At 41.9% G+C, this 27,807-nt stretch overlaps 1 protein-coding gene across 7 annotated transcripts in view; it reads left to right on the top strand.

Annotated features, from left to right (window-relative positions):
- Nucleotides 1–27,807, top strand: part of TBC1D1 (TBC1 domain family member 1) — a 192,375-nt gene that overhangs the window by 90,831 nt on the left and 73,737 nt on the right. For 3 of the 7 annotated variants that reach the window (XM_031436020.2, XM_031436080.2, XM_031436059.2), the window contains 9 exons: nucleotides 1,511–1,600; nucleotides 3,360–3,464; nucleotides 3,989–4,121; nucleotides 8,763–8,854; nucleotides 15,290–15,400; nucleotides 20,336–20,464; nucleotides 21,732–21,818; nucleotides 25,071–25,351; nucleotides 27,129–27,290. In XM_031436020.2, coding sequence (XP_031291880.1) covers nucleotides 1,511–1,600; nucleotides 3,360–3,464; nucleotides 3,989–4,121; nucleotides 8,763–8,854; nucleotides 15,290–15,400; nucleotides 20,336–20,464; nucleotides 21,732–21,818; nucleotides 25,071–25,351; nucleotides 27,129–27,290 — 1,190 coding nt within the window. Of the gene's footprint in view, nucleotides 1–1,510; nucleotides 1,601–3,359; nucleotides 3,465–3,988; nucleotides 4,122–7,790; nucleotides 7,979–8,762; nucleotides 8,855–15,289; nucleotides 15,401–20,335; nucleotides 20,465–21,731; nucleotides 21,819–25,070; nucleotides 25,352–27,128; nucleotides 27,291–27,807 lie in introns of those variants that run through there. The other 4 variants (XM_031436029.2, XM_031436072.2, XM_031436068.2 and 1 more) reach the window with 4 other exon arrangements.

The following is a 27,807-nucleotide window of genomic DNA, read 5'->3' as shown; positions in this document are numbered from 1 at the left end:
GGGGATAACCTGATTTTTGAAATTTATACACAAACTGAAATATTAGTTTAGCCAACTGCTTACTCATTTTTTTCTAGAAGCAGTTTGGTAAACTGACAGTGAGCCAAATGCCCGAAGAGGCATGGACAGGGAAGCTGTCCCTGGCAGTGGCGGCTCCTGGCTTACGTGCTGATCCTGGCCCTTCTGGATGTGTTGCCCTCCCTGGGAGCTCTCTGGGTCTGAGCTGACAGGACTCAGAGCCCTCCCAACAGTGAGCTGGCCTCCGATGATACAGGGGACTGACTGTCCCTCGGTCTCCTCTGTCTCTTCTTTGGCTTAAGGCTGACTGACATTCTAGAAAGAGCAAAATTAACTTAAATGTAATGTCTGGTTTCTGTGGCGAAGGGTGAGGAAGCTGGCTGTGTGCATGTATGCAGGTCCAAGATCAATATGGTGTGTCACAGAGTAAATAGGACCCATTTCTTCCTCTTTTCATGTTGACCTAGTATCCTGAAAAGAGTGTTATGTTGACAGTCAGACTTGTGCTTTAACTTGTGATTTATATTTTAAAAAAAGACAAAAACTCTCAGTGTCATTGGGAAAGCTGCTCAGTGCATTTATTTTTCAAGTACTTATTGTGTGACTGCTGTATACAGGGTCCCTTGCAACATGCTGGAAAAACAGCAAAGACAGGCACGGTCTCTGCCCACGTGGAATTTAGATTCTAGGAGGAGACCAGCAACTGATTGTACAAGTAATTGTCTCACTAAAACTGTGGTTAAATACCGCAAAGGATAAGTAGAGGATCCTGTGAAAGCAGCTGGGGAATCGGGGAAGACTTCTTTGAGAAAGTGACTTTCACTGAGCAGAGGTTTCATTGTGGTCATCTAGAAGAGAATCCTGGGTTCAGGGAGCAGCAGGTGAGGGAGGGATGCTGCACAGTTAACATGGCTATTGCAACACAGTCCTTTGCTGCAACGGACATCTATTAGGATATCTGTTACGCTGACTCAAGTTTGTAAGTCAGTGTTAATTTATGCTAATGCTCTAACTTTTTTAGAAGGTCAGGTAAGCAGTGGTGAATACCTGACTCACAGTGTGCATCAACAAATGGTAGATTATTTTAACAGTAATTTAAGAAGACTTTTGTAATCGTTAGAAAGTGTTCTGGAATTTGTAAAAGCGAAGCTCCATATTCGCAGGGAGATTCACTCATGTAGAAACCTCAGTGCCTTACCACGCTTGGGTATGGGACCTGGGGCTCTGCTGCTAACTTACGGATAGTTGATCCTTTCATCTCAAGACTGCTGCCTGTTGTAGATGAAAGTACCGACGGTCGTCTGTGCTACCCGAAATCCGTAGGATAGATTGTAACCTTGAAGTGATTTTCTGCATGAGATGGTCCGAATTCTATAGGAGCTTGACTCTTTTGTTCTTTATTTTCATAGGTCATGAAATGAGAAAGTTTGTGTAATAAATTTGAATTCAATTTTCATGAAAAGCTAGTTGCTTTTTTTGTTTATCTTTTAAGATTGGTCAATCGGAAGTTTACCTCATCAGTCCTGACACCAAAAAAATAGCGTTGGAGAAAAATTTTAAGGAGATATCCTTTTGCTCTCAGGTAAATGGAGATGGGTTATCAGCTCAAGAGCCATTGAATTTTTTAATAAATTCTTTTACTTTGTCACTGAGCAGAAGTGGTTAAGGTTACAAGGTGTATGCTTTGTAAGTACCCAATTTGTGATCTTCATTTCTTCTTCCTTTTGTATATTAAGGCAAAATGTGAATATAATTTTGAAATCAAGAATTTTGTTTTTAGCAACCATAATCTACTGGAGAACCTACTTTTCTTCTTTAAATCATCTGTAGTTATATTCCACAGTCATAATTCCAGGTGTATGTATATGTGTACGTCTGTGTGTGTGTTAATATATGCATTCATACATACAAATATATATTTTTAAATTGATATTTCTGCTTTACAAAAACTCCTAACTTTTGGGTTACCAATGATCATTATTTCTTTTTCCTTAAAATATAATAAATAGTGACTATCTATAAGGGTGTCTTCCTCAGAATACGGTGTCTCCTTGAGTTCTTTCTTGATAATCTCCTGCGTGTGTTTCACAGGGAGATTTTGGAGAATCTGTCAATTGTAATGAGCTATGCCAGTTTTACTCAGGATCTCCTAGCAAATATGAAATCACTTAAAGTTATTGTATGCCTCCTTTTTAAAACTCTCTCATTTTCTGATTTCCATTTTCTCAAAATAAGATATAATGGAAGTCTCCTTGTTTGTTGATTTATAACATGATCTACATATGGCTTCAACAGGGAATATTTTCCCCCCCAAAATGTGACAACAATGAATGTTCATGAATACAGTCGAATAGGGAACCCTTTACCAAGGAAAAGATTTTCCAAATCACACCCCCCTGAGAAGTAACCTCTCGCATCTGGTTAACTTGCTGTTGGAGGACGTTGCCTGAGATGCCAGGCTGTGTCGGTGATTGCCCATTTGTTGGGAGATACTTGACCTGAAAGTGAGATTCTCCACAGACTTTTTAATCTTGATGAGGTGCTATTTCTATTGAAATGTTATTATTAAGTATTTACCTTTGCACGTGATAGTTTTTGTCATTTCCTAAATGGTGTGGTTGACATGATCACCTGACGTTCAGAGTGTCAGCACACAGATCTCAGCATGCTGGTGATTTCAGGAGACCCTGTGTATTCACACTTATGGGTGAAGTCTTATCTGTGTTACTGTGCCTCTTCGCTTATACTCTCAAAACAAGTGTACATACAATATTTATTTAAAAGAGCTCTTAAGAACTGTGGTAGAGCTTTGGCCTTAATATCTTATGTGTAAAAGCTTCTCCATTCTTTGTATGATTTTTGATTCATTGTTCCTTCCAGTTTACTTCAGTATTTACCTATTTCTTATTTTAGGAGTACAAAGATGATAAATCGTTTCTCTTAACCTTTGTGTCTGCATGTGTTTGTGTGTGCATGTACGTGCGCGTGTGTGGGTACACTTGTGTTTTTTCATTAATGTCTCATCTGCTTACTCCTTGATACCTAAGAAAAGTTCTCATTTTTCTGTGTCAGCTTTTCTCTGCTTCCTTTTAGTGGTAAAATGAGCATGAAAAACTCCAGTTTTCAGATGCTACGTCTCTTACTGTGGGGGTAATCAGGGTAACATTTTAGTAGAACTTCACATTTGAGAGATTTTTTAGATTTTTAAAATACCTGAGAAAATAATACCTTTATGTAGTGTCCTTTAAAATTGTACTGCGTAAATCTGAAGCTGCATGTCCGGCAGTGGTGCCTCTTCTGGAGACAGCTCACCGCTCCCTTCTCTCTTCCCGCCTCTGCAGGGTATTAGGCACGTGGACCACTTTGGGTTTATCTGCCGAGAGTCTTCAGGAGGTGGAGGCTTTCATTTCGTCTGTTACGTGTTTCAGTGCACAAACGAGGCTCTGGTAAGTGAGAAGGAGCCGTTCTTACCTCCAAGTTTCATTTACCAGGGATTTCAACCTCACTGATTTCTTTCCTTAGCAAAACTATATGGCCTCATTGGCATGTTATTTGGCTTTAATTATTTATCCATGGCTGTTAAACAGTTAGCTAGTTAGCACACACCTGAGCCTTACTTGGGTGTGTGTTTTCAATTTTCATTATTCTTGAAGACCTGCTCACTTTCACCCCTGCTTTATTAGCATTTTTAAAATATCATTTTGTACTTCTGATCAGAAGACTTGGCTTTTTCTCTCAGTATTTAATTTGAGCCTAGTTTTTACCTTATCTCCTGGAAGAGCTTTGCACATTCATCGTGTTTCTCAGACTGAACGTAATCCTAGCAGTTATTATGATTATTATCCGTCAGCCTGTGACTGATGCTCCAGAAGAATCTTAAAATCCCGAGTCTTTCCGCAGAGTCCTGAGCCCTCTGCCCAGCTCATTCAGAGTGGCCTTTTGCTGACTGGTCTGCCTTCTCTCTGTCCAGGTTGATGAAATCATGATGACTCTGAAGCAGGCCTTCACGGTGGCTGCGGTGCAGCGGACGGCCAGGGCGCCGGCCCAGCTGTGTGAGGGCTGCCCCCTGCAGGGTCTGCACAAGCTCTGTGAGCGGATCGAGGGTGAGCCGGGGCGGAGGGTGAGCGGGGACCCCTTCGAGCAGATGAATGTCTTCTGTGTGTCAGCTACTGCGCTAGGCACCCCCTGCTACCACCTTCCCTCCAAGGGGCTCTGAGGGTAGTGGAGGAGTTAGGGAATCCGAGGGTACAACCCCAGTTGTGTTGCTAATCAAAGGCATGTGAGTGCTCAGTCACGTTGGCTGCCGTGGAGAGGGCTAGTAGTATAAGAGGGAAGACTTTCCACTGGGTGTCCCGATCAGAAGGTCATCGATGACCTCTGCCAGAGCAGTTTTAATGGGGTGGAGTGGCCGGAAGACAGGTGGCAGTTGAGAAGCCTATTACAAAGGGCACAGGAAATGGTGCTGTGAGTATGGACAACAGTTTCTAGAAATTTGGCTTAGGGAGAAACTGCAATAAATGTTAACAGTTTGCAGATAATGTTGATCATGTACTTAAGATGTGCCTGGCTCTGAGCTGGGTGTTTTCTTTAACATGTGTTATCATCCATTTAATCCTCACCACTTTGTGGGCAGAAAAGGGATTATTTATTTTGTACATTTCAGGGATAAGTAAACCTCCTTTCTGGGTTTTAAAAAAATTTATATTTATTTTTATTTGGAAGGGGGAGGTAATTAGGTTTATTTATTTATTAGGTTATTTATTTATTTAAATAGAGGTACTGAGAATTGAACCCAGAACCTCGCTCATGCTAAGCATGCACTGTACCACTGAGCTATACCCTCCCCCTAACTTTCTGGGGTTTTTTGTTTTGCTTTGTTTTGTTTTGTTTTGTTTTTGGATGGTAGCCATTCTGATGTGTGTGAAGTGATATCTGATTTCCTTTTTTAAAGATAAATTGACATCTTCTTAAGGTCCTCAAAGGTTCATTTGCTGGCATTCCAGTGCTCTTTAAAATGAATCAAAATGATAAACATTTTAAACTGTGTTTTCCTAGTTGTTACTCTTTGCTGACATTATACAAAATATATCTGGGAACAAGAAAAGTTGTGCTTTAACAAGAGATCCCATCTGAGAAGATCACTAACCCTTTCCTTAGTGGTTGTCAAGATAAGGTAAACGATGACGGAAATGCCCCTTATGAGCTTATTAAGAACCAGCAGTGACTCTGGCCTTGAAGATAAAGCAGACCGTGATCTGGAGGAACTGGAAGGATTCCAGAGTTCCACTTGATAAATCTTTCTTTGGTCTGGCTTAGCTTTCAGAAATTTAAAGCTGAAAAGTTTGGTCATGGTAGGGATTTTGCTGCTGTAGTTTTGGAGTTACTGTTTAATTCATCTTTTTCCCTGATAAAATACCAAGCAAAGCAGAAAGCGATGCTGACGTAAAAACATCCATTAAGTAGCACAATTAGGAGGCTGGTGAGGGTGTTTTGCCTTCGTGATGGGAAGCATTTCTAGAATGTAGATGGCCCATTATTAGAGCCATCCTTACTAGAGGAGATGCTGATTATTTTATGAACAGTTTGAGGTTCTTGCTTTTTGCTATATTGCTTCCCTAGTAAGTAGAATGAAGTGGTTTATTAAAGCTCGTTGTATGTTCCCATTAAGAGTAGTTTTTATAGGAAGCCACGATCTGGGCAAGAACTTCATACACTGTGGAGAGGACCAGTGACTTGGCCACAAAAAGGACTTAAAGACTGTGTTTTCTTAATCAATTGATACAGTCTCGTGTGCTCTGGAATCTATAAAGTAGAATAAATACAGTGCACCTATGGGTAACGGTGGCCACTGCACTCTGGAGCGCACTTACAGCTTGTAAGAGGGGCTGCTGTTCTTGATTCTGTTAGAATTATATACAACTGCTAGTATTACTTACATGGTATTTTGCTTTTTTTTTTTTTTTCAAGTTTAGAGGAGCATTTAGGGAATTGCTGGAAAGAATTTATACTTTCACTAAAAAGAAAAAAAAAAGTTGAACTAAGGTTTTCTTTTGCACTCTAAATTTGCCTCCAACACAGCAAAGCCATTCAGATTCAGAGCTCCCTCTAATAAGAGCCTTTTCAGCCGGACAGCACAAAGGCCAGCGCACTAACCACCCTGGAGGGACTGTAGTCTGGGAAAGCCCTGGACTCTGGTTACCCTTCTCTGCTGTGTTTCTTGCCTCCCTTCTCGCCTATTAAAAAAAAAAAAAAGCTTTTGGCATCATGCAGGGAGTGCTGCCTTCTTGCTGCAGACACCCCCCAGGAGTGGCTGAAGGTGGTGAGAAGCCCCGTGGGGGGTGCACGGTGGGGAGCAGGCACTGGGCCCAGGAGGACCACCTCTGTTTTAATGTGGGGTGGGGAGGACCTAATGAATGGAGGCATCCTCACGGCAGGGGTAGAACTGTCGCAGGGGCTCTGTGCCTGCTGGATGTGAAGAGTAGTCCGTATTGTATGATTTCATCCGAGACTGTTTGAAGTGTACCCAATTAGTCCACCTCTTCTTGGGGTTTTTCTCTACACGTGAATGTCTCATCAGACAGAACAGTGTGTCTGAGAGAGGATGCTCACACTGTGTCATTGACGTCCATGTCCGGGGGAGGATTTTCATCTAATGATTTCTAAGTGCTAATTTTACTCATAAATTTAAACACTGTTTTGATTCAACATTTCAGTAGTTAGTTCAGTAAAGTCATCTCTGTTTTTTCCCTGGCTGCTGTGACCTGCCAGCCTGCCAGAAGAGTACCTGAATTGTGCTCTGACAAAATCCATCTGTCCTTTTGCACTTGTACTCACCTCTTTTTTTTTAAATTGAAGTATAGTTGACTTACAATATTATTATTAGTTTCAGGTGTACAACATAATGATTCAATATTTTTATATATTACATAGCATACAGTGTTGTTATAACATTATTTACTATGTTTTCTGTGCTGTGTATTCCATCCCTGTAACTTACTTATTTTATAACTGGTAGTTTAATCCTCTGGTATCTCTTATTTCCCTTCGCCTGTTTCACCCATTCCCGCCTTCCCCTCTCCTCTTGTGACCACCAGTTTGTTGTCTGTATCTTAAGTGTGTTTCTGTTTTGCTGTATTTTTTGTTTTGTTTTTTTAGATTCCGCATATAAGTGAAAACATATAATATCTGTCTTTTCTGCCTCATTTCACTTAGCGATTCACTTTGGTATTAAAGCCACTGGTGTCAGGTGACTTGACTGTCCAGGTGAAGGGGAGCAGTGGCGTGTTTCAGAGTGTTCCCTGGAGGCTGGCAGATGTGGGTCAGATTTTAACTCTGTCCCTTACTTAGCTGATGACCTTGGACAAAATACTTGACTTCACTGTGCCTCAGTTTCTTCGTCTACAGACACTGGGACAACTAAAACCAGTGCCCATTTCAAGGATTATGTTGAGGATTAAATGATATTATTCATGGAGTGTTGTGCACAGTAGTCACTTAAATAATTGCCTTTTATTTTTATGGTGACTTCTTAGGGTTTTCGGGGCCCCCCCAAAAAAAAGATTGAGAGGAAAGGCAGGACTTCTGGAAGCGGAGAGAGCTGCAACAGTTTGAGCAGGGGCTGCAGCCTGGCCGCAGCCTGTTAGGAGGGTGGGGCTCTGCCTTCTGCAGCAGGAGGGGTCGGGGGAGGCACCCTGGCTCTGGGCACGGATCGGCCCCCTGACCTTTAGTCACTGGCTTCTCTGGACCTCAGCAAACTCATCTGTAAAACAGAGGCATGATTTCCAAGTCCCTGTTCTGGATGTCGGAGGTCCCCTCCAGCCCTCCTCATTGACGCAGGTAGATCTGGCTTGGAGCCCCTGCCCCGCTGCTCACCCGGGAGCAGGCGGGGGTGGCAGGTGGATGGGGACAGGACTGCCCTTGGAACCAGAGCAGTCGGCAGCAGTTTTTCCACGAACGTTAGGTCAGTGATTCCTTTCATTCCAGATCCTCTCTTCATGTGGGGCGTTTATCTCTGGCACCAAGAAGAGGCCGACAGGTTCCTAGCCATTTATGTGTGGAGAAGGAACTTTGTGAAATATCAGATTCTAATGGGTACTAACACTGCAACTTTATTTTAAGGACTTTTCCTCACACTCCTTTGTAATGTTAACTACACAGTCTTAAGACTGTTAATAAGCAAGTGGTGGTGAAAAGAAAAGTTGTTAGCCACACAAATCAGTTTTACGTGAAAGAGCCTAACATGTAAAAGGAAAACTCTGGTCAGTTTTCAAATGTTAACGTACAAATACTCCCAAGAGTTTTCTGAGGACAATGCTCTGATTGTGTGAGGTGTTCTAACATGGAGTAGTGGTGAAAAAATGCAATTTGGAGCCACGCAAACCTGAGGTAAAGCCCAGTTTGGTGGTCTTTGGAAATTATGGGAGCTCTCTGAGTCTCAGTTCCTGAACTGTAAAATGGGGCTAATCGACTCTTGTTCGTCAGATTGTTCTGACTATTAAATGACCCAGGCCTGAAGTTGAAGTCAGTGCCTAGCACACAAGGGCTCAACCAAAAAATGTTAGTTGTCACCGGCATCATCACCGACATGTTGGATTAGAATTTCCGTGAAACCTCAAGAGCCTGAGGGGGGCGTGAGCACCCACCTTTCAAGTAAAGAGGAGTGATTATGGGAGGTGTTGACTCTCCCTTATAGCTGTTACATAGAGTGTTCTCATGTCTCTGTCTTTTTAAAAATCTCTTAATAGGAATGAATTCTTCCAAAACCAAACTAGAACTCCAGAAGCACCTGACAACGTTAACGAATCAGGAGCAAGCGACAATTTTTGAAGAGGTTCAGGTATGGTAATGGTTTCTAATTTCTAGAAGGAACGAGAATGCAGGCAACTTATCCATGAAATGTTATTTATAAAAAATTACAAAGCAGAGCGGTCAGAGCCCCGAGGAAGTGGCCCCGAGTTCCTCTTGGCTTAAGCTTTAACAGCCCCCTGGAGGGGGCCAGGTCAGAATTGGTTTTCTTGTGAATATAACTAAGCCAGGGGAGCTGTCCCTTAAAGAATGAGAGAAAGGAAATGAAGTGGAGAGAGCCTCAGCCCGGGAGACAGGGGACTTGGACTTTGGTCCCTGAGCGCTGCTCTCCCCAGGAAACCTCTGCCCGCGCCTTCCTGCTGGGGATTCAGCCCTCCTTGTGGGAGTCTCAAGGGACATTTCGTACATGAAATTGAACATAATTGTTCCTCCCCTCTCTTATTTTTCAGTTTTGAAAATAGATGATGTTACCTACTATGTGATATATCAAACTTAAAAACAAAATACAGAGTGGGGAGGGTATATCTCAGTGGTAGAGCACTTGCTTAGCATGCACTGGATCCTCGGTTCAATCCCCAGTACCTCCATTTAAATAAATAAATAAATAAATAAATAAATAAATAAATAAATAAATAAATAAATAAATAAATACCTAATTATCTTCCCCCCTCAAATAAAAAAAGTTTAAAAAAACCAAACAAAAAACCAAAATACAAAACAAAACCCAAGCTCGTTGGTTTTCTGCAGTAAACCCGGAAACTCGCTCTTGTCCTCACATTTCGATGCACGTTTCTCGGGGAAACCATGCTGTGTGTGCTGGCATGCCTGTAGTCTGTTCATTATGAATCTTTAATGAGCTCATCAAAAATTTCATGTCTGCTTTAGCCGAGGGGCATTTTCTGTGGTTTCGTGGCACTTATCTAGGGAGGAGAGCACAGCAGAACAAAGCATTAATCTCTCTTTTGGAGGGAGGAGAGTGGCAGGGTTCTGCAAAGAGAGGAGTCTTTAAACAAAACAGGAAGGCCAGCAACTCTAGACTGAGTTCTCTCTCCCTCCTCACTGGGGGAAGGACTGCAGACAGGGCCCGTGGTCTGTTTTCTGTTAGAGTGAAAAATTAAAGAACTGTCTTTTTCTTTAATCACATGTTAAGAGTTCTCCTTCCCTTGTTTTTCTGCAGGAAGATTGGCGAATGTTTGTAGAAAGAAAGCATAGTAAGGTTTTTAAATTCCGTAAATAGCTTAGAATAACTTACGCAATTTCCAGTTGCCTTTAAATTTTCTTGTTTTCTTCTGAATTGACTTGAGACACACTACTTTGTTTTTTCTTCAAAGATCTTTAGAGTTCTAAGTACACAGTCCTCTCAGGCAAATTTAATGTGATTTGTACTTGGAATTCATAAATAGATGGACATTTGCTTCTGACTGTTAATGCGTTTGTAATGGGAGCTGGGGCTGTTTTCATCTGATGCTGGCCCACTTTGCTGTATTAGTGCTATCAAGTCACTTTGGGGAACATCTTTCTAGCAAGCATAGAAGATGTACATTCCTCCCCTAATGTGAGTTGGTTTTCTTTTTAATTTAGGCAGCACTGTGTAGTTTTCCCCAGAAGACTGTGATGAATCAAGATAGGTAATATCCAAAATATTCTTTTGCAGTAGTGACAAGTTCCTAATGGATGTGGTTCTGAGATTCTCATTGATGCATGAAAGTTTAAGACACATTATGACAAACAAACTTTAGAGAAAATCAGTGACAAAGGTTTGCTTTAAAAAATGCATTCAGTTAATATCTCAGGGCCCTGTGTGTGGTTCTAGAAGGCACTGTAATTTTTTGATTGGTTTAAAGACAAAGGGAAGTCCTACTGTTCATTGGCTTTGAAAAGCCAGCTCATACTTTGTCTTCCATCATTGTAAGTGTGGCTTTTCTTTAAATAATGCAAATTTGACACAGCTTTCTTCTGATGGCTTATTGGTAGTCTTGTTAAATTACTTCCTCAAGGATCAATCTTGTTTTTTATAAAATATTTTATAAACCAAGTCACTGGTTTATTTTTTAGTAGTAGTGCCTGTTGATGTTTTTGAAAAACCATGGGTTTCAAAAACATCATAAAGAAAAAAGTGGCTTTGCAGTGTCATGAGACTTCCTATAAATAGATTGGTTAATATTTTCCTGGAGAATATTTTGTTTCTGAGGAATTCTCCAAGGGCAAATTTTTTATAAAACAAATCTAATTACTACTGAAATAAATGGTACATGATTACTTAAATAGTTATTGAAGCATACATATTTGTTTTTGTAAATCAGTGTTTCATGTTAAAAAAAAAAAGTGCAACCCAAACAGAACCGGAAAGAAACAGATCATTAATTACTGTGCAGATGGTGCTGGGGATTACCACTGCTGCCAGCAAGCCAGCTTCGACTTTGAGCTCCGAGAGGAGGACTTGGTGCCCCATGGGCTTGTGGGGCTGCTAACCCTCCTCTTCCTAAGAGGACTCATGACACTGCAGAGGCACTTTTTTTTTTATCAATGACCTTTTTGAAATGTACAATTTTCAACATATCTAGGTGGGTATATAGGAAGGTGACCCGCAGGCGGGGCCTTGCTCTCTCCTGCTGTCTCCACTGGCTGAATGTGTCCACATCCATTGTCCTCAGAGGAAGAAACTGCTTTCATGCCAAGTGGAATTGGTGAAGAAAATGTTTATAAGTCTTAATTCCATTCATCTGAATGAGTGCGTTTTAGGGAATGCCTTAATGAATACTCAGTAGGTAAATCAAGTAGATTGAGACTCAATAGATGTTGATAATGGATTAAATAACATAACTTTAAACAAGTCAAAGATTAGTGGTTGGAGGAACTCCCCCCCAACTTTGTGTAGACTATATATCAACTTAGTTGGCTTTTCAGTGATTTAAAAATGATTTCTTATAAGATTTTATTATCATTTTTTTTAAAAAAGATGTCTGGTGGTTGTATCCAGGTGAGTGTCGCTATTTTGAATAGATAGACCCCTCAGAAGACCATAGACTTTCTCAGTGTTCTGGTATTCATTAGCCAGTGTTAGAAATTGATTTTAAAATCATTTTTACAACTGACTTACAGAGAAATGAGATTAAGAAGTGTAACAAAATTGGCTTTGTTACTTTTAATAGGCAATTAATTATTTTGCATTGTTCTTTTTAAAAAATGAAATCTATAGCAAAGCACACAAATCAATGTTGTATAGTTCAATGAAATTAAAAAAATATTTTTGCAGTTTAAAGAAATTTTTGAGGCATAGTTTTTACAATATTATGTACGTTTCAGGTGTACGACATAGTCTCTCTCTCTCTCTTTTTTTTAAATGGAGGTACTGGGGATGGAACCCAGGACCTCGTGCATGCTAAGCAGGGGCTCTGTCACTGAGCTGTACCCTCCCTGCCTCAGATGTACAATGTAGTGATTCACAGTTTTTAAAGGTTTTACTCTACTTATAGTTATTATAAAATACTGGCTGCATTTCAGTGAATTTTCATTAAGATGAATACACCTGTGCAGCAGCACCCAGATTGGGAAATAGGGCCATCCCGTCCCTCAGAACCCGGTCAGCACTGCCCCCAGGGAACCACTGTCCTGACTTCTGACGCTGTAGATAACTTTGAGTAAGCAAGTTAGTTTTTGACTGCAAAGTAGTATTATCCAACTTGAGTCCCCATTATTTTCCTCAGATTTGTCCCTCTGACTCATGGCTATTTATAAATCACCTTTAGGAAGGAATGATTTGCCCCTTTGGAGAATGGTGAAGTCACATGGTCACATGGGAGGTATTAAGGTGATGAGACCTCACGAATCGTTTTCACTCAACAGGAGGGTCGCCCCGAGTCATGTTTCAGTTATTTTAAGGAGGGATTTATTTCTTGACCTTGTGTGACACCCCAGACATGGTCTTCTCAGCCTCACCGACTTTCCCTGTGATGCCTAAGGTGCTCTGTGATGTAGTGTCTGGGTGACGGCTCTGGTGGTACCCTGTGTTCACTGCAGTCTCATTCTCTGTCCATTTGAGTAGGTTCTTTGATGTGTATGTTGAGAAAAAGAAAATGTATTAATAATTCTCCTTATTACTGCATTCTTAGCCTTTTTTAATATTTTGAAATAAGTGATTGTGAAGAATTTCTCCAAGAAAATAGACATATTCTTGTGAGAGCAGCCCAAGGTTTAATTAAAGAGTAGGAGAGGAAAGAATGGGGCAGCTCTTGGGTACCTTTCAGTCCTGTCTGCTCCTCTTTCCTGGACTTTAAAAAAAAATAGACTTTATTTTTCAGAGCAGTTTTAGTTTCACAGAAAAAGTTCCTGTAAAACTTCTCATGCCCTCCCCCTCCCTCCCCCAATTCAGTTTCCTCTATTAGTGTCTTGTTTTAGTGTGGTACCTTTATCACAGTTGATGAGGTGGTATTGATGCATCTTTATTAACTAAAGCCCATAGTTTACATTAGGGTTCACGCCTGGTGTGGTACCTTCCATGGGTTCTGACAAACGTATAATGGCATGTAGCCACCATTATAGTACCATATGGAGTTGTTTCATTGCCCTAAAAATTCTCTGTGCTCCACCTGTTCACCCTTCTGCCCCCCTCCAAGCCCCAGGCAACCACTGATCTTTTACTGTCTCCATAGTTTTGTCTTTTCCAGAATGTCAAATAGTTGGAATTATACAGTTTGTAGCATCTTCAGATGGGCTTCTTTCCCTTAACAGTGTGCATTTGAGGTTCCTCTATGTCTTTTTATGGTTTGATAGCTCTTTTTAGTGCTGAATAATATTCCATTGTCTGGATGTACCTGTTTGTTTATCCATTCATCTATTGAAGAACATCTGGTTGCTTCTTAGTTTTGGCAGTTACGAATAAAGCTGCTGCAAACATTCCTATGCAAGCTTTTGTGTGGGTGTACAGTTTCAACTCCTTTTGGTGAATACTAAGCAGTGCGATTGCTGGATTGCCTGGTGAGAACGTAGTTAGTTCTATAAGAAGCGGCCAGACTGGCTCCCTAAGTGGCTGTACCATTTCACGGTCCCACCAGCAGTGAGTGAGAGTTCCCGTTGCCTCCTGGGCTTTTAGATTCACAGTGACCTTCCCGAAGTCAGCAGAATTAAGCTGGGATTGTGGTGTGTGACCGCCACTTTCCTCTTTTGAAGATCTGATGGGAACCTTCCCTGGAAAAATCCACTTGTTGCATAAAACATGTAAAAATTTATAACATTAAGGTCCATGGCTTGGCATCCAGAGTGAGATCATCTGTTCTAGCCTTTAAAATATTTAATCTTTAGATTTGAAATTTGGAAGAATAGGAAGTCTTCAGTGAAAACAACCCCTTCTAATCATTTACTGTCATTTCCTTGAGTAACAGGAAGAACTTATTTTAAATGATCTTTTTCTTTTAGAGAGGGAATGTCACAGGTCTGGGTTAGTGTCACTTCTGCTTCTAAAGTCTGTGACACGAGGGCAAAATCATTGTTCCTTCGTTAGCTGGGCTGCCAAGGACAGCGCTGACCCAGACTCAGATGCTTGTGTAGCTGATGCATTTATTACGCCCGGACTTTGTTTTAAAGGGCAGGCAGAGAGGAGGAGCCAGGGCAGTGGATAACTATCATTATAAAGTTCCTGAAGTTTATAGACTAGAAGCTTTGTGTATTTCCAGAGTAATTCAGTTTTGTTTTCTTCATACTCAGAGAAAATAATTAAATTAGATGGTCTTCTAAAAGTGAACTGTGACTGCTATTTCAAATCCAAAGAATCTGGGAGCCAGAGGAGACCCTGGAGTGTATCTTGTGCATAGTCTTCATCTGAGCAGACGGAGAAGCTAAGATTAAGTGACTGGCCTTTGGTCACACTTCTAGGCGGCACCTTGAACCTGTGTGTCCTGATTTCTAGTCCAGTGTGTCTTGCCACTGCCCTGCCTAAAAAATAAAAAGCATATAAGGAGTTTTTAAAGAAAGAAAGAAAAGAGAAACTGAGTCCATGCCATGAAATTTTGTGTGTAAGTGCATGCCTGGTGGGGCTTCCAGAAAGTGCTCCGTGGTGAACACGTTTGACGTGAGGAAGGAACCATAACCCGGGGTCCAGTTTCTGTCTTCCTTTCCAGTCCCTAACCATAGGGTTTACAAATGTTGACCTTTGGGTGTTTACACAGATTTTGTCCTTTTCTTCTGTTTTCAGGGCTGTTTATTAAATATTTTGACTATGCCTCTAACTGATACAAAATATTTATTTTAGGTATAAGGACATCAGAGCTTAATCTGGCCCACTGGCTCCATTATCTGTTTCTTTTAAAAAAAATTCTCACTTTTTAGGATCATCAGTGCCCCCTAGTGAGATGGTTGGGTAAAAAAAGCACTAGTTGGTGGATGGAAGCTGTTAGCATTTTCAAAGGGATGGTATAGCAGTTTTGGTGACAATTAAACATTAATGTATTCTTTTTTTTTCCCCTTTAAGAAATTGAGACCAAGAAATGAGCAGCGAGAGAATGAATTGATTATTTCTTTCTTGAGATGTTTATATGAAGAGAAACAAAAAGTTCATGTCCATGTTGGGGAGGTAAAGCAGGTATGGCCCTTTTCTTTTTCTCTCTTATGAGTTTACCAGGATGCTCTGTAAAAGAGCCTTGAGGACTTTCTGAAGCTCTGAAGCCTCTTTCTCCTTTTATTTTATTTTCATTTGTTGCATGTACGGTAAACTAGGGAAAATTTGGGAATATTTAGATTGTGCTTGGAGTAGGTGAGAGAAGTGTCTGTCTGCATTGTAGTAGGGGTGGGGCAGTTGCTCTGACGGGGGACTGGCATAGAACCTCAAGAGTGAGGTTTACGAGTAGCTGCCACCAAGACAAGCTACCTGACCTGCAGGGGCCAGTCTCTGTCACCTCACTCCCTGATAAAACGGTAGTGACGTTGTACAGCTGCCTTCAGAATTACAGGAAGTACCCGAGTTCCTTGTCACATAAATGCCGTGTGAATGTACGGTGGCGCTCTGACACAGCACAGGTGGCGCTGGCCTGGGTGCTGAGCCCTTCACATGGAGGGCATGTTCCTTCCATCTCGCATGCTGGATGGATGTGCGGAGTCCGCCTCCCACCTCCACTGCCCACAGCTTTGTTCAGCTTTTCTGTGTGAGGAGTGCTGCGTCAGAAGCCGGGGCCACCTGCAGGTCTCCGTCTTTGAAAAGTTTTGCATTTGGGATTCAGTACGCATGGGGCCAAGGACCATTTTCCTATATTTTTTTAACTCTGTGTAAGTCAATCATAATAACCATTATAACTTCTGGACATGCATTTTATTTTTTTTTTTTTTTACTGGTAGGCCAGAAAATCTAGAGAAAAATCAGTAAAGGATGTTCAAAAAATCTTAAATTTCCAAAAGTATATTGACTTTTTAAAAAAACACCACCAGAAGCCACTCCCCGGGGGTCTATTCTGAAGGCACTGTAAAGCTCAGTCACGTGCTCTCTTCCTTGCTGTTTTCCCTGTAAACAGCCCCTGCTTTTCTGGTAACCTGACCGTGATGCAGTTTTGCTGGGATCGCACATAGCAACTCTCCCCATTTGTTTCTCCCTTCCGGTTGGCTTCGGCAGTCACGTGCCCTTCCTGAGCTCTTAATCACATACAGTGTCCAACATTGTTTTTAATCTCATTGGCCGACTCTAGGGCCCCTTAGCTGCGACCCTAGTACCAGTACGTGGTGTTTTTGGCCTTTATGTGTTGACGTTCCCCCCCTTGCAGCCAGTGCCCTTGAGGCTGCCTGCGAGTTCTGGGCGCCACCTGTTCACTTTTGGGTGGGCTACCCAGTCTAAGTTTTCAGTTAATTCTCTAGTTCACTTTTCAACCTATTTCTTTTCTTGTTTCCTTTCCTCTTCTCTTTTGTGCCACTGACAGTTATTCTGTGTTCTGATTTTCTTCTTCCTGAGTCAGTCCAACTTACTCCAACAGGAAATTGATAACTTTGAAATAATTTGTAACTGCTAGAAAGGGGAATGAAGCATTTCTGGTGGGTGGGAAGTTTTGACCTCAGGGCAGTCTCATTTTTATGGAACAGGGTAATATCTTTATGATTAGGACATAGGCTAGTACAGTGGAGAAATATATTTCATGTTTTTTTTTTTTTTTTCCCCATTTGAAAACAGAATTTAAAGGAGACTGAGCCTCAAGGTGGAACTGGCATCTGGGCATCCCTTTCACTAGAGGTTTCTAAACATTCTGTAACCCAGGAGGCTTGTGTCTTTGCCTGTAAGGAAGTTGCCCCGATCCCCAGTGGTTGGGTGGTCCCGCAGGCTGGACACCCTCTTGGGCTCTGAGCTTAGCTTTTCAGAGCAGCAACTGCTTTATAGATGGATCAGATGGACTTTCGAGAGTCACCAGTAGATTCTTGCTCTTACTTTCTGCTACCAGATGGTTTAACTACGTGGATTTCATTACCTTCTTGTTACTCCTAAAAATTCCTGGAACTTTTGAAAATGTGTTATGACTTGACCAGAGAGAAATGGAACTGTGGTCTGTGCCCACCAGCCTTCAGAAGTGGACCTAAGACATGAACCACAGTCTCAGGGCTGTACTTCTCAGAGCCATGGTGATTCCAAGCCATGCGTGTTTTTCAGACTAAAATGCTGGTGTTGGAGGCTGGTAGAGGGATCGTTTCATAAAGTAGAAAACAAACTGAATGAATCCTTTGATCTTATGGGAAAGGATTCAGTTTGGACAAAGACCTATAAATTAATAAAGTTTAAAGGGTACCACATTTTAATCATTTTTGCTTGTGTTCACTGAGCTGGTACAGAAATTAATAATATTAAATCAACTGCCACTGGTTGAATGTTTGGCATGTATCAGACATAGTTTTAATTTTTTACACGACTTCTGCCATTTTTTCTACAATGCCTTTTTGAGTTCGGTGGCATGATACCCATGTGAGACACGAGGACATGGGGAACGGGGTCAAGATGTTTGCTGGGCAGCGTGGAGCCCATGTGTCTGAGGTCCAAGGACATCATCTTAATCATCATGCCCTTTAGGAGCTTAATTATCAAAATTTAATATTATGTAACTATTCATTGATATGCCTGGGTCCATTATCCAGTAGATAAGTTTTTTTTCTGACATTTTATTACAGAAATTGTCAGACATACAGAAAAGTTGAAAGAATCGCACAGTGAGCACTTTTATACCCACCATCTGGCTGAAACCGTTTTTAGCACTGTTGTGTTTGCTGCCGTGTATCTGTCCGTCTCCTATGCCACCTTACTTCTGATGCCTTTCAGAGCAAGTTTCTGATGTTAGTACTCTTGATTCCCAAACACTTAGTTTGCGTATCATTAATGAGAGTTTGGTATTTATCTACTGTTTTTTTGAGATAACATTTGCATATAGTAAGTTGCACAAATCTTGAGTGAACCATCTGTTGAGTTTTAAGGATTTCATACATTTAGTTAGCCCCAACCGCTCTCAAGATATAGAACATGTCCATCACTCCAGAAAGTACCCCACACCCTGTCAGTCCTCTGTCCCTCAGGCAACCACTCTTTTGATTTTTTTTCCACCATAGGTTAGTTTTGACTATTCTAGGACTTTCTATAAATGGAATCATACAGTATGTTCTCTTTTAGTTCTGGCTTCTTTCTCTTAGCGTAATGTTTTTGATGTTGCATAAATCAGTAATGTGTTCCTTTTTATCTCATTGTGTCCATACCACAGTTTATTTCTCTATTCTCCTTTTGTTGGACACCTAAGCTGTTTCCAGGTTCTGGTTATTGTGAATAAAGCTGCTGGTGAATATGCTGTGACAGCTCAGGATGGTGGGTTCTCAACTGAGGACTTCATTTTAGCTTCAGAATTTGAAACTTGGCTCCAAACGTTCCCCTCTGTCTTGGGGTGGGCAGTGTGAGCACTGTGGTACAATTCACTCGAGAACCGCAAACTAGGAACTTTAAAGGAGAAACTTCTAGATGCTTAGTTTAAAATAAACAAGGAATGTGTTATTTCCTAAATGAAATTATTTTCTAAGCATGAATTATTTTCTAGATGTGAATTTTCAGGTTGCATTTGAATTATGACGGTAGACAGAGAAGAATGATTTTAGACTGTAGAGGAGAGCAGAAGCAGCACTGAATTAAGTGCAGAGAGACTCTAATGGGCTGGTTTATTAAAAACAAAAACAAAAACAAAACACCAGCGCAGGTTTTCTGTGTAGGATCTACTGCATACTACTAGTCTTTTACCCGGTATTTTCCTTATATGTCAACACAATTCAAAATGCTTCTCTTTTATGAAAACTTTTGTTATGAGTTTCAAAGCAAGTCTACAGCTTTGTACCTTTGTGAGTGAGCTAGTGTTGAGTCAAATACAGGTGCCTGAGCTCCTTTATGGGTAATTCCCTTTGCTCTGGTGGCTGCTTTGTGTCTGAATAAGCTCTTATTCTTGGTAAATGATTGCATAGGACCAAATTGCAGCTAATAAGGCACCCACCCATGGTACATAACTTGGTCAATATTTGTTGAGTGAGTGTCACTCTTCTCAACACCTGCAGGATATAGCTGGGGTGAATTGAAGGCATTTATTGTATTAATCTGCACACTTCTCTGTATACTTGAAATATGTAACAACAACAAGGAATAGTCGATGTTTAGAGTAATAAAGGATGTGGTGGTTGTTTTCTAACAATCATCATCTAGCAGGAAGCATTCAGGTAAGCATCCAGAGAAGAGGCAGTTTAATTTTGAGGATTAAAAAATTTTTATTTTAGCATACCTCTGTTAATAAGTAACATTAAACTTCATTTTGTGATTGGCAAACAGATTTAGTTTCACGTTATGGTCACTTAAGGAGGAGATGCTTCGTTGCAGGGGAGAGCGAATGGGATGATGGAAAGAAGAGGTGGGAGAGAGGAAAAAGTAGGATTCTGTAGAAGGGGATGAAGATTATTGTAGGCAGAGGGGGATGGATTCTTCAGTTGATTATTTTGTCTTACCCTGTGAAATGCCGCCAAAAGTAAGTTGTTACTTTACTCTAAAGGGCTAATCATAGCTCCCTTAGTACTGGAAGCTGTGCCCAGTGCTTTAATGCTTTACCTGTTTTAATCACAGTGCAACACAGTGCTATGATTAGATCTTGAGGTTGGTCTCAATTTATAGAAGAGGAAATTGTGGCTCAGAGTAAGTAACTTGCATAAGGCCACGGCTAATAAATGACATATCTCTGACCCAGCCCCAGAGCCCAAGCTCTAAGCTGCTTTGTTAACTGATTGGCTTCTAAGCAGATCTCCTCATTACATTTGGAGTAGGCAAAGCAACTCTTTGAGGCAAAATTATTTCCTGGACTTGCAGTCATGTCACCAAGTGACAGATGAGAAGATGAGAAGAGGTCACACAAAGAATATGGCCTGGGGTCAAAAAGATGCATCCTAGAGACTTTTCAATCCTTTTTTTTTTTAAAAAGGTAGGAAAAGAGGAAGGCAGGAGGCTCTAAGTGACTTGACTTTACATTGTTTTATTTTTTAGACATCACAGATTGTGGCAGAGAATATTGGAAGTGAATTGCCATCTAGTGCCACTCGATTTAGGCTAGATATGCTGAAGAACAAAGCAAAGAAATCTTTAACAGAGTCTTTAGAAAGTATTTTGTCCCGGGTAAGTGCCATAATTTCTCTTAATTTAAGTTAAATGACTTTTTGAGAGAGCATGAGATTCAGTTCTTTGTTTTTACTCCATCAGTGTTCATCATGAAGTATAGAAGGGTAAGACCTTTTAAAATGTCTTCTCAGTCTTCGAATAATGTTATCTTCACTTAAAATTCAGGTTTTATCTTGGCCTTAGTTAAAAAAAAACTTCACTCTTTTGTAGATTATATCCATGGAATTTTTGTCTCCCAGAGAGTGTTATTTGTTGGCTAGTCCCTCTAAAGAGCACGGATTAGATACACCAACGTGTGGGTTCCGTTCTCCCTTGTGTCACTAGGTACTATTTAAAAATCCAGTTATTGTCAGCTGTTATTGTTATATGTCTGGAACTTCTAAGCAGGATCTGCAAACAGTGGCCCTTGGGTCAAATACCATTCATCTCTGGTTTTTGTAACTAAAGATTTATTGAAACACAATCACATCAGTTCACCTGTTGTCTAAGGCTGCTTTTCTGCAGAGTTGAGTAGTTGCCACAGACACCACGGAGCATAAGAGCTTTATTTTCTGTCCCGTTACAGAAAAAGTTTGTGGCCTGCAGCTCTCTAGGAAGAACGAGTATATATATGCTGTTCCAATCTGGGGGTTCTTTAAGAAATCACTACCACCCCGTCCCCCTTCGTTCTCATGGGTGTAAATACCCTTGATGGCACTTCTAAGAAATAAAAGTTAGATTTTCTCTCAAAGTCTTGCACCTTTCTGGAGCTTGCAGTTGTCTTCTTACAGTTCTTTTTTATTTCACGAACCACTCCATTTGATGAATCATGCTTTAGTTTTCGTAGAAGTTAAATTTTATTGTGTGTGAAGATGTTTCTGAGAATTTTGCAGCAACCTTATAGATAATTAAAACCATTTCACTTACAAAACCAGAGTTGGAGTGGGGCTGCTTTGGAGAGCTCCCAAGTGGAGAGATGGCGGTTTGGGTGTCACGGCCTGGCAGGTCATGATGCCGTGTGACTCAGGAGAGCGATGTTGGGCGTGCACACTTCAGCACTTGCTCTTCCTAGACATGTCTCTTCCCCTGCCCGTCATCCTGCCAATGACTAATCCAAAAGGTGCTTTGAAACATTCAGGTTGGCTTAAAAGAATATGATTGTCTCAATGCACATATGCACTCAACAGTGTTTCTCAGTAAATGCATTTTTCCTGAGCTTATTTAAACAGATCAGGTCGCTTCCTTTGCAAAACCTCAGAGGTCATAACTGCCTTTCTTTATGCAGGGTAATAAAGCCAAAGGCCTGCAGGAGCACTCCGCCAATCTGGACTTGGACAGCTCGGCGTCTAGCACGTTAAGTAACACCAGCAAGGTAAGCACATTTCTTTTTAAGTGACCCCCTGAGGAAACCAGCACATGGGTCTTCCTCGTCCCCTATATACAGGGTCTGTCAAGAGGAACAAAAGAAACTCGTATCTCCAATCATGAAAAGTTTGGTGCTTCCAGACCTCCAGGTGCAGATGGAGGGCTGGTCATGCAGTTCTGTTCCAAGAAAAAAGGTTTACCTACCAAAGCAGATGCCATCCCATAAACAAAGGAACAAAATCGCAGTTTTAGACCACTGAGATCTAATTTAGCACAAAGCAGTCAATGGATTTCTTAAATCGGTTTTCCAATGAAATCTAAATGAAATATTAAAAATAATTTAAGTTAGAGAAACCTCAAAATTGGGTTTGTGAATTCTGAGAAGTATGTAGGGTAAATTCCTGAAACTTACTTTATCCTCTGGCTGGCTCTATGATTATAATTAAATATTACTATTTTTATAAATAAGCAGTGAAGCCTCCGCCCTCATGTCTGTCACCAATGGGCACAGCTTTGTGACAGCGAGAAAGTCGGTGGTTCTCTTTGGTGACAAACCTGTATCTATGTCCTTGTTTTAATTTCTTGCTTTCTAGACATACAAGCATATTTAAACCTAGTTAGTTGAACTTTTTAACCACCAGAAACTACCAGAAAAGTGGATTTTGGATTTTGTGCTGGGACAGTCAGCTTTCCTTCTGTGACCAGAATGCCCTCAGATGGAAGAGAGGGGAGTTTTTGTGAAAGCCAGCTCCCTACTACAGGAATCTTAAGTTCTTTTGAGCTCCCTCTGGGGCATGTGGCTTTCAAAGTTTTTAGACCATAAGCAACAGTAATTTACACCTTTAACATTGCGAAATGGTTCACAGATAAACATACACACTCACACATAAAATTTCACAAAACAATTTACTGTAAACAATATGTGGTACATACTGGTATTTTCTATTCTGTTTTGAAAAGTTTAGTGAAAAAGACCACAAAATTGATACTACTACCTACTAATGTGTTAGAGTCTATAGTTTGAGAAACACTGCCTTAGTGGAGTGCTTTTTCAAATTCTAAGGTGCATCTTTAGTGGGGTCTGGTTAAAATGCAGATTCTGATTCAATAGGCCTGGGTGAGGCCTAAAATGCTGACCCACTTGGGGGAGCAAGACCCTAGACACACCCACCTTCTGCATGTGATTTTCTAAGTTAGAATTTTGTGGGACGTAGTGTCATCTGTGCTCCGTTGCCCACATACTGATTCTGCCCACAATTCATTTGAAGTTTGGAAGCATTATGGTTTGTTTATCCTCTGGATATAGCTGAATAAGACAGAGCCCCTCCCCTCTGGGAGCTCATCTGGTAAGAAGGAGGCGACAGATACACGGCATTGAGTGTAGAGTGCTGTGCGCCGGAGAGTTCAAGTAAGAGCTGGTGGTAGCTCAGTGGTCACAGGAGTCCGGGGAGGGATGATATTTTTGGTCAGTGAGACCAGAAAAAGCTGGCGGGGTTGGAGGGGGCAGTATTGCTTCTGAATTAAATCTTGGGGAAACTGTAGGAATTGTACTGTGGAAGTGGACAGGGAAAAAGGTGTTCAGATTAGTTCAAATAAACATACTGTGAAGAAATTCATATCACTCAAGTGACTTTCCCAGAAAGTCTTATTGCTTGTTTTTTTATTCTTCTTCAAAACACAGATCTGGGAATATACACATAGCTTGAATTTCTAGGGTAATTCTGGGAGAAATGCAGCTTTTCAAAAGCTACCTATGTGTATTGTATGTGTGGCTGTCTGCACTTCTTTACATATTTTTTCATCCTGAGATTAAGAAACTGTTGTAAAGATGTGCTTTTATGTAATTGAATCTCTTCTAATAAATGGATCGTCTAGAAGCAAAGAAGCTGAGCATCTGAGTGGCCCTTTCAGGTGTAAGGTTAAGCAAAGGGTGAGCTGGTCCACGTAATTTGGAGGAGTTAATGAGAGTTGAGATGAACAGGCTTGCATGATGGCCATTGCTTGATGTATTGTCTTAGACACATTTTTAAACCCTTAAATTAAAAGAATCTTTGTAACTGTAGAGTCTTGAAGAATGAAAAATTGAAGTTATGTTTAAAGTAATTAACGTTTCATAATGTTTTGGGAATTAAGCCTTTTAAATTTAATTACTAAAAAATTAAGTTTGTATAATCTCTCTCCTCAATAAACCTAAATTTAATCTCTTAAAATCCTTAATACCTATCATCTAAAAGACACTCAACTGTGGGGGCAGGTGAACAAGAAGAATTTAGATTCTCCAGTCCACCATTAGATGCATTCATTCCTTTCTGCGCTTTTCGTGTTGATTTATTTATCCCTTCTAGCAGTTCTAGTAGGGACAAGCTGGCACACTTTGTCTTATTTTATGTTTTTTGATTTGAGGAAAATATATTGGCCCCCAGCCATGTCTTGGGCGTGCAGCACTAAGTGTGAGTGGTGGCAGTTCATTCCCTTGAAAAAGTATGCATCTGGCAAGCCTGCAGTGTGAAGATATTGTCATGGTTCTCAACAAGTGTTTGCGTACCCACTCAGTAAATTCACTGAGTACCTAATAAATAATAACTTACATTTGTATAACATTTTAAGTGAACGGGTACTTATGGTTGTATTATCTTGCTTAATTCCGACACCCAGTGAGATAAATTTTCACTGCACCCTTTTACAGATGAGGAAATTAAAGTGTAGGGAGAAGTTAAGAGATTTGCCCTGAACCACGGCAAGAAGTGCTTAGAGAGATTTTTCCATATCTAAGAATAATACAGGATATAATTTTTAACCCTCAAGATTACCAGGTTAAATCTCAACATTAGGTCCAATTCCGAGAGAGTCTTAAAATATGGGTATAACATGTATGAACACACTTGGCTGAGATAAAGAACTTGATTTGTTTAAACGGTGCAGACAAGTTACACAACTGTCTCTGCTTAAAAGCAACAGTAAAGAGTTCTGTCTTCTAGACAGAGAACTATTTCAGCTTTGCTTGGGACAGTTGCAAGTTGTAATTTACGGCCTTCACACCTGCGTTTGGTAGTTTCCCCATTTGTCCTGCAAACAAGTGTTTTGTCTCTAACAGCAGGCATTTAATGGGCCTTTACTGCGTTGCACTTTTGGTAGCTTCTAGACGGCATTTATAGTCAGAAGACGTGCATACTGAAATGTTTTCCTGCCGCTGGAATTGGATTTATGAATCTCACAAGTGCCCTGTGATGTGTCTGATGTGCTGTCTGTCTGCTGCCAGGAGCCGTCTGTGTGTGAGAAGGAGGCCTTGCCGATCTCCGAGAGCTCCTTCAGGCTCCTCGGCTCCTCGGATGACCTGTCCAGTGACTCGGAGGACCACCCCGCGGAAGAGCTCGCCCCGCTGTCACCTCAGCGGGGCTTCAGAAGGCGTGCCAACACCCTGAGCCACGTCCCAGTGGAGTGCCAGGAGCCCCCGGAGCCTGCCAAGGGGTCCCCAGGGGTCTCGCAGAGGAAACTTGTGAGGTATCACTCAGTGAGCACAGAGACGCCTCATGAACGGAAGTAAGATTTGTTTAAAATGTAGATTTGTTGTATAAATGGCTGGGGCTTACCTGTTCCTGACCAGGTACGTGCGGCTCAGCCGTGCTGATGGGGTCAGAGAGAAGCCTAGGTCAGCTTTCACTATTGGCTTAAAAGATAACCCTCGCAGCGGTGCCTGTTCCCGCCACTTCCCCCCCGGGACTGTGTAGCTGTCATAGATGCTCGGACTTGCGCCAGTGCAGGGACAGTGAGGGAGCAGGTCAGGCGGAGCAGGCCAGCGGGGCACAGCGGTGCTCCTCTCGCAGTGTGAGGGCTGGTGACTGCTGGCCTCGAGGAAGCAGCCATGGAGGGGCTGCTCATTTGGAGGCCGGGACGGCGGCGTGGCGATGGGTCCCGAGCAAGTGCGTGGCGTCGGGCCGCCTGTGCTGGATCACAGCCTGGGGCCCCGTCCTGCTCTGTGCTGGGCCGGGCAAGTCACTGCCCGTCGCCGTTGGAGTGGGCAGTCTCTGAAGTCCCCTGCAGTGTGAGGATTCTAGAGCCTCCCGACAAGATTGACTAACTTTGATAATGGGCTCTAGCGAGTTTCCTGGTTCTAGAGCTGGGTAAGCACTACAGAGGCTTCCTTCCAGGGTCCCTTGGCAATTAATTTGAGCCCAGGTGTCAGAGAGCATGAATGGGCACAGAGATATCATTAAAAATAACTTTAAACGTCGTTTCAAAGCCCTTGCCTTATAAACACGAAGCAGGCCCTGCCTGCGTGCAGCCCTTCCTCCCTCTTTTGGTGACACCGGGAGTACGGCGCGCGTCGGAGCCGTTTCTGCACCGATGAGGGGCGTCCACACGGGGGCGTCTGAGATGCTGCTGGTGGACAGGGGACGGTGTCTGCAGTCGCAGACAGTGTGGTGGAGCCTCTCAGCCTGTCTTCAGTCAGCCCTTGAAGATAGTTATGGCGGTTCTTTGGAATTCGGCTGGATAACTGTGATCCCAGAGCAGGACCCACTTCAGAAGCTAATACTCAATCATACGACATTTTAGAGACCAGGATAGGTTGAGGCTTTGTGGGATTCTCGTCATGTTTTCTAGAACCTTGTGCATACGCTTCTTTTATTCCGCCCCTCTGCTGTGCTCCCGCCCCTCTTTTCCCGGCACTTTAGTGATGATGGAAACCTTCCTGTCTGGAGATTCCTAGCCGTCTTGCTAATAAGCCTGCTGTTTTGCATTAGCTAAGGATGGTAGGAAATTAGAATCCCTGACAGCCCTGGTTCCCTTCTCCCCTAAGAATGCAGCTTCCTAAAGGTCGTGCCGGATGTAGGTGATGAGGGGACGTGGAAACGTCCTGCCCTCCGCCCTCCCTCCCCAGCTTACCTCTTTGGCCTTGCATCCCCTCGTGACCTCTCTGCTCATTTATGCACAGGAAATGAGACTTGACGTTAGAAGCAGGTTATTGTTCAGTTTAAAGAGAGATGTATTTTTAAAACTCTGGATTTTGTTTTGCTTTCCTTTGCTTTTGTTTTAATTAAAAAAAAATTTTTTTTCCCGTCAGGTCCTAAAAAGGGAGTAGAGGAAACAGGTCTGTTGGGTGCATAGACATGTGGGAAGTGATCAAGCATGACCTTCCACAGGCCTTTCTTTACTGCAAATTGCCTGTGCCCGGGAGTTGGTGTGCAGAAGAGACGTGGAGAACACCCCCACTCTGGCAGTTCCTGTTCAATGCCGGGCTTCCTGTTCCCTCCATTTTTCCTGCGTGGTTCCCTCCCCTCTCTCTAATGCCCCTGCTTTCTTTCTAATTGCTGTTTAGTGGGAATCATCCACCTGTTGGCGAGTCTAAAAGTCGCTCAGGTCAGTCTTCAGCTCCTGCTCCTCCACCTCGTCTTAACCCCTCTGCCTCCTCGCCCAATTTCTTTAAGTACCTCAAACATAACTCCAGTGGAGAACAGAGTGGGAATGCGGTGCCCAAGAGGTGAGCCACCCGCATGGCAAGTTCAGTGTCGTCTGTCTTACCGGCACGTTCACGCAGAGAGTGTGCTGATGTTCGTGCCAGGAGCCCGGGGCCACCGCTTGTGTGTCTGTCTGGTTTGGGTTTTGTTATTGTCAGTCTATCATTTGAATCTACTTAATTTTACTATCGATTGATTTCCTCAAAATTATTATGAAAACAATCTTAATGGCAAGATGTGTTTTATATAAAACACGTCTTTCACATCCTTTCACATTCCCCTGCCCTATTACACACACATGCGTGCACACACACACACGACTGTGCTTGATCACATACACTGCAATTTGTGTTGTATTAGAAACTTCCTCGTTAATTTAGGAAAATTGTATTTCCAGTTTGGAAGGAGTCATTTTGGATGATGGACTGATTGTTTTTATTTTACTCTGTAAGAATGCTTAACATGAGATCTACTCTCTTAACACATTTTTAACGTGTTTGCAGTATTACTAACTCTAGGCACAGTACTGTTAATGGTAGG

The sequence above is a fragment of the Camelus dromedarius genome, chromosome 1 (genome assembly GCF_036321535.1).
Source record: "Camelus dromedarius isolate mCamDro1 chromosome 1, mCamDro1.pat, whole genome shotgun sequence".
Lineage (NCBI taxonomy): Eukaryota > Metazoa > Chordata > Mammalia > Artiodactyla > Camelidae > Camelus > Camelus dromedarius.
This window is presented reverse-complemented; position numbering and strand designations above follow the sequence as displayed.